The sequence below is a fragment of the Macrotis lagotis genome, chromosome 1 (assembly GCF_037893015.1).
Source record: "Macrotis lagotis isolate mMagLag1 chromosome 1, bilby.v1.9.chrom.fasta, whole genome shotgun sequence".
Classification (NCBI taxonomy): domain Eukaryota; kingdom Metazoa; phylum Chordata; class Mammalia; order Peramelemorphia; family Peramelidae; genus Macrotis; species Macrotis lagotis.
The window spans coordinates 844,003,914-844,010,876 of NC_133658.1; the positions used below are offsets into that span (position 1 = coordinate 844,003,914).

The 6,963-nt window shown below is 44.8% G+C and overlaps 1 protein-coding gene across 1 annotated transcript; it reads right to left on the bottom strand.

Moving 5' to 3' along the window:
- Positions 1–299: 299 nt before the first annotated feature.
- HPX (hemopexin) lies at positions 300–6,374 on the bottom strand. The gene is made up of 10 exons (XM_074217447.1): positions 6,266–6,374; positions 6,017–6,081; positions 5,658–5,729; positions 5,127–5,269; positions 4,698–4,851; positions 4,301–4,510; positions 3,896–3,997; positions 1,234–1,364; positions 944–1,106; positions 300–607 (listed from the first exon to the last, which is right to left on the bottom strand). The coding sequence occupies exons 1-10, from the start codon at positions 6,331–6,333 to the stop codon at positions 381–383; spliced, it is 1,335 nt and encodes a 444-aa protein (XP_074073548.1). The 5' UTR covers positions 6,334–6,374; the 3' UTR covers positions 300–380.
- Between the last annotated feature and the right edge of the window lie 589 nt (positions 6,375–6,963).

Consider the following 6,963-nt stretch of genomic DNA (forward strand, 5'->3'; position numbering starts at 1 on the left):
TTTTAAGGTTTACCAAGCACTTTACCAGCACTGTTCATTTGACCCTCACAACAGCCCTGTGAAGTAGGTGCAATTATTAGCCCCATTTTACAGATGAGAAAACTGAGGATGAGAGAGGCATAGTGACTCACCCAGGATCATACTGCAGCATAGTGTTGAAGGTGGGATTCAAACTCAGATCTTCCTGACTGGATGTCCAACCATATCTAGTTACACAATGTATAGATAGATATCTATGTATAGATAATTATAGCTAGTTGAACAATGTATAGAACAGGGAACAGAGATTCAGAACAGAGTAGTTTCTAGATTTTATTGTGTAAAGGCATAGTTCTTTTGGTGAATCCCAGGTGGGCCAGGTGTTCAAATTTAGGAAGTCCTCAGTGTCTGCAGCCCAGGAAGCTGGAGGCCACACTCTGGGGTGGAGGGGAAGTTTTGGCAGTCCTGAGTTCCTCAACATCTCGGTAACGGTATGCACTGGGGCCACTGAACAAGTAGAGTTCATTAGGTCTGCACAAAGCCCCATCCACATGGCTATGAGGAATCGAAAACTGTGTCCAAGGGTCCTGTCCACCAAGTTTGAGGTCAAGCTCCCACATATGTCTTCCTGTAAGAAAGGGAGCAAATAACTCATCAACTCTCGTGGAGACCCTTCTAACTATGGAGGATCCCAGGAGGACCCAGGAGATGACATTACAGTTCAGGGGAACACAGTTCAGGAGAAATCAACATAACATAGATAGCAGCTGCAAAACCCCAGAAGACCCTTCCATTCTAGAGAAGCCAGATTCCATCTGGGACAGCCCAGGCCCAGCCAGACTTCAAGAAAACCCCGGAGTAACCAATGAGACTCTGACAAAGTCCCAGAGAATATGAGGCAGTCTGAAAGAACCTGAAAGAATACAAATATCCCACTAGCACCCTGCCTTCTCTGGGCTCTCACCAGAGATAATGTAGAGCTGTGATGACCCAGGGCAGGTGAAGGCAGCATCCACAGAATCAAGGATGATCCCAAAGGGGCTTCCCAGTTCCTTTTGCAACTTCCGAGGATACCCATTCACCAGGCGGTAGCCCCCATCAGTCAGGAAGATGTAGATCTGGGTACCCTATAGGCATCAACAAAATGGTGTAATATAGTCAGCTACAGATATGGGTCCCAGACTTTCTCTCTGACCCTTCCCTTATGTCTCTTTGTCCTTCAGTTCTTTTCCTCTGCCTTCCTCTGGTCAATACCTCAATCAGATAGAGCTTTTTCTCCCAAGAGAAGGCAGCATCCACACTTGAGGGACCCTGTGGCCAGTGATGTGCAATGGGCCAACTATGCCAGCCATCCCTGCTTGAGTCCAGACGCCAGTAACTGGAACCTTGAGGGAATATCCATAGGCACAAAAGGAGACATGTGAGATCATGAGCAAGTTATATGAGAGGACATGGCATAGTAGAGACACTGTCCCTGTGTTGGATATGGATAGAGGCACATATAGATTAGAAAAGAATTTTCAATACTTTCTATAAGGGCTAGGGAATATGAGGTTGGGGAGTCAAATGGCAAGATGACAGGGGAGTGTAAGAGGATGCTAGGAACACAGGCAGAGATCACGGGGATACAAGGAATACAGGGAACAAAAGGGGATGGATAAAAACATTTGCCTAGATGCAGTAGGACAGAATCTCAGAGACCATCGAGTCTAATGCATGTCAAAATAAGAATCCCCTCCAGGAGGATTCCTTCCCCATCTAACTCTTGCTCAAGAACCTCTATTGAAAGAAAACCCACACCTGCTGCTAGATGACTATCTGTTAGATTGCTTCACAGTCAATCAGAGCACTGGACTTGGAATAAGGAAGACCTAAGTTTTCATCTTAACTCACATTTACTCATTTTGTGACCTAGGGAAAGTCATTTAATTGCTATCTACCTCAGTTTTCTCATCTATAAAATGTGAATAATAACAACACCAATTCCCTGGAGTTGTAAGCATTAAATAAGACAGCATCATAGCTCTTTGCAAACTTTAAAGCCCTACATAAATACTACCTTCCCAACCTCAAACTTAAAATTTCCTCTTCTCTGTTTTCATCTATTGCTCCTACTGCTGTCCCCTGGAATAGTAACAAAAGGAAATAGGCAGGCTAAGGCGGTAGTGAGTTTTCCATCACTGTAATTATTCAAATGGATGCTAAATAAGCACTCATTGGAGATGCTATGGAAAGAAATCTTAGTTTTGCCTTCTGAAATCCCATGATACTGGAGCTGTACATCTCTAGACTTTCCCTAGCTCTACCCCTTGTATCAGTAGCAGAAAGGTTCATAGACATTCTCTTCCAGTCTCTAACTACCAACCTCCCTGTGGTCTGAGGAAACAAAGGTTTTGGCATTTTGACCTCTGCCCTAAGGGATATTATAGCCAAGAAAAATTTAACAGACTGATTGGTCCATTTAAATCACTTGGAATTCAATTTGAAAGCACCATAGTCAGGTCTTTGGTTCTCAAAAGACAGGCTGGAGTAGTGGGGGGTGGGAGCTGAGAGTTGGACTTTCTTTGCAGGAAATTGCTTCCTTGGTGGAAAAGGATGACAATAACCTAGAAAGGATATTTTCTATGGTATTATGAGAAGGACCCTGGACCCTTGCTAATTAGAGCAGTGAAGGGTAAAGGGTGAATTTGGAGCCAAATGAATACTGGATTCAAAATTTGGTTCTGCAACTTACTTGCCTATGTGAAATTAAATAAATTCTTTAAATTTTCTGAACCTCAGTTTCCTTTTCTGAAAAATGACAGGGTTGTCCTAGAATAGTCTCTAAGATTCCTTTTAGCTTTAAATCTGTGATCCTATGTGTCATCTCCACATAACCCTAGAAAGGTTACCTCACTTCTCTGTACCTCATTTTCTTCATCTATAAAATAGGAGAGGGGAACAGGGAGAATTGGACTTGATCACTCAGATCCCTTTCAACTCTAGATTACCTGATCTTACATTTTATTTGGTGTCTTGATTTAGGGGAAACTGAGGCAAAGGATTCATTCTTCTCTGACACAGCAATAAGAAGCCAAATTGGGAATAAAATACTGAACGGCAGGAATTGTTATATTACAGCAGCCACATCTTTTTTATCCACATACTCAAGGTCAAGACTGATACTATAGGAAATAATGAAATGATTTGGTCTTTTTCTGTCTAAAGTTATACATAGGCGAGCTAAATTCTGAGCCCTGGCCTAGGAAAGGACCAGGCCTCTGAAACATCAGACTGTCAATAGAAGGGCCTTAAATACAATCCCTACCAATGTTATGCTGATCTTAAAGAAACTAAAAGAGGGATAGCACAGTAGATAGAACACAGGTCTTGAAGTCAGGAGGACCTGAGATCACATCTGGCCTCAGACACTTACTAGCTTTAAGTTACTTAATCTTGATTGCCTGCTTTTCCTCACCCCCCACCCAAAAGAAGAAACTGAAAGGACTTGCCAAAGTCAGATAGATAACAAATATTTGAATGAAGCAAGATTCAAAACCAGGTCTTCTGACTCCAGAGGCAGTGTTCTTTTGTGCCCTCATTCTGTGCCCTAGGTTTCTATGTGGTCACTGAGGTGGTAAGCAACCTCCCCTACTGGGCCCATAGCAAGTAGATCTGATATTCTTCCCCAGAGTTGTCCCTGAAGGTACAAGAAATATAAACTGTCAGGAAAATTCAGGAGCCAGGGCCTGTGCTGACCTGAGGATCAACTCAGGAATTAGGAGCCAGGGAGGGAACTCTTCCTCAGGCCTTCTCCTTGGAAACCGAGTCCTAGGAGGAGAGCATTTCTGGAACCCATGCAAATAATAGTGGAGGAGGCCCAGAGATGTGAAAGAATTCCTGGGGGAGACTTGCATAGTCAGGGTTTATTTCTCACCTCTAAAGCCATATGTGGCACCATGCTCATCAGAAACTAAAGCAGAGAATGTGAAATCTGGGCTGCAAATCTGGATGACAGATGCATTTCTTTGTCCATGACCTGAGTAGCAAAGGAGGAGATCACACATGTGCAGGGGTCAGATTGAGGACCAAGGCAGCTGTTGGGAGTTTCTTGGGAACTGTGGAATGAAGGACGGGGGCAGGTGGGGGAAGATGGTCTGAGGCTAGGACAAGGAAAGGTAGCTGATAAGGTCATAGGAAGAATAGGACCAGATGAAGTCACAGAGGTCAAAGTATGTAAGGGCCAAGAAAAAACATATAAGTCATGGAGTTAGCAATTAGATGTGTGGGAGCCAGGAAGGATTCTGGGGTCATGGGGAATCATGGTGGGTAGGCTTCTTACCTCTTCCAGGGCAATTCATGAAGTAATCTTGGATATCACGGGGGTAACCCTGGGGTACCTCCCCTGTCCCAGGGTTAAAACGTTGAAATTTGCTACCCTGGAAACAATAATAGCGGCCAAGCCAGCGTAGGGCTGAAGAGCATTTCAGGTTTTGCCACAGCCGTTTCTTCACCTCTTTGGTGCTCAGGTCCAAGAACCAAGTCCCATTACCTGCCAGGACCAAACCCCATCACCTCTGTCAGATACAGCCACCAGAATCTGTCAGGGGCACACTGTTCCTTCTGTCTATCAATGTTCCCCTCCTAGTCTCTGAAAATCACTCCTTGACACAAGCATCCCCTAACCTGAGACCCCTCCCCCACATCAGTGGTCATCAGATCCTATTCCCCAAACCAACCTTGGAAGAAGAGAATCCCCTCCTCTGAGCATTCCCCAGGATGACATTCCATAGTTGCATCCAGTGGGGATGGGATTCCAGGGAATTCTTTCTGGAGGGATCTTGGGTATCCAGACTTCAGCTTCCCAGCAATGTACACCCAGACCCGATCACCCTAACACATATACACAGACACAAATACCCTCAGCCTGGCTATATATCCTCAAACTTTGCCCTCTCCTGTGTATACACAGACATAGATACACACAGGGACACACACATAGAAAGATGGGTATACACACACACACACACACACACACACACACACCTCTTCACGAGGGCACTGTTCTGCTAATACAACCCTGAGGGAGAGAAAGGCTTCTTTTTTGATCCCTCTATCCCTCTTAGTTCCATTCCCTAGGGTCCTCCTGCCCCACCCCCCTTCTCTACCTTGATCAAATATACACCATCATGGAGTTCAGGTCTAGCCTTGTGGTGCAGACGGAAGGCAGCGTCCACAGGGACCTCAACCTCTGGCCAAGTTTCTGAGATCAGCTCTCGGGTTCCATTGTGATTCTTCCATACAGATTCACCTTAGAGTGGTGTGAGAGAGGGGTCATAGAATCTATCCTCAAGGGATTTTTCTCAAGATAAGACCCTGGGATAGTTCAATCCTCAGGACAAAAAGGCCCCATCCACGTTTGGATCACCATTCCCTAAATTCCCTCCTCTTTTCCCCTGAGCACTTCCTCTCTGCCCTCAAACTCCTACACAGCTGAACCCTAAATGTTTTATTTCTGATCCCCAAATAGCTTCATCTTTATCCCACAAACACAATCTCTAACCCTTAAACCTATCTATTTCAATCAAATGGTTTCATCTTTGACCTGCAAACACCAACATCAAACTTCCTAACCATTCTGATCTCTAATCCACACCTAACATCTTGCCCCCAAATGCCTGCAGTCCTGATGCCCAGACCTTTGAAGAAAACCATGTTTCCAGAGTGATCCAAGGTTACTGCATCAAAACCCCAATCGTCAGAACAACGGCCTAGTAGGAAGGAGAGACAAAATTAGTCAGGAGGATTTGTAGAAATACAGCAAGATGGGGAGAGAAATGGAGGTAAGCAGATAGACAGTAACCTAGATAGACAGAGACATAAATAGACAGGTATACCGAAAGAGACTTGTATGGACAGGCAGATTGGAGGCATGAAAACTAGTACAGAGAGATATGTAATATGTAAATAGACAGCTAGATGGATATTCAGATGGCTGAAGAGACAGAAAGTTGGAAAGAGAGAGATGAGGGCAGACAAACAGACACAGTGCCCTCACCAATCTCATCTAGGTGCAGTTCTGTTCCATTTCCGCCTTCAGTTTCTCTCTGCAGTTGGGGGACCCTGGAGAGAGATCGGGGATCTTGAATTAAACCATATTCCTTCCCCAAACTCCATTCCTTCTCTTCACACTTCACTTGCACCCTTTCCTCTAGGAAAAGTAGTTCCACCCTTCTCTCTAGAATACGACCCCCACTCCCCCGGTACCCTCCCTGACTGGTTGACTTCCTGGACTGATTGTACTCACAGGGGATGAGCCAGTGTCAAAGCCCAGCACAGGCCTAGGAACATCAATCTTCCTAGGACCCTGGTCATGCTGGCACCTGCAGAAGATGAAAGAAGGCAGTGGAGAACTCGGAGCATTGGAAGCCATATATAGGGCAGATGAGATTACGACACTCCTGTACCCTCCCCCCACATCCACCAGTGCCCCTGAATCTACCCTCCCCGAGTCCAGGACAAGATCAGTGATTTCATCACTGTAAATAATGAACCAGAACCAGGAAACAGGGGCCTAGCTAATTCCTTGCAGTGATTTCTCCTTTCCCTCCCCATCTCCCACCCCCAGTGATGTTCCCATTCCCTGGGTACATTGTATAGGTTTGAGAATGCTGTTATGGTTTAGTGTGCGGAAAATGTCCCCTTCATTTGGTGGTGGTGGTGGGGGGAATAGGAAGAATAGGTTGCTCTGTCAATTAAACAGCAAGGATCCGATTTCAGACTTTTTTTTTCCACCCAGAAGGTGTTGATCTACTCCAGGCAGGGATGTGCTAGTAAATGTTCAACAACTTTCCAAGATAAGTATCCTTGATACACTTTTTTTATTTTTATTTTTATTCTTTTTTTTTTTTTGGTTATTGAGAGACAATGGGATTAAGTGATTTGCCCAAAGTCATCGAACTAGTATCAATGTCTAAGGCCTAATTTGAGCTCAGGTCCTCCTGA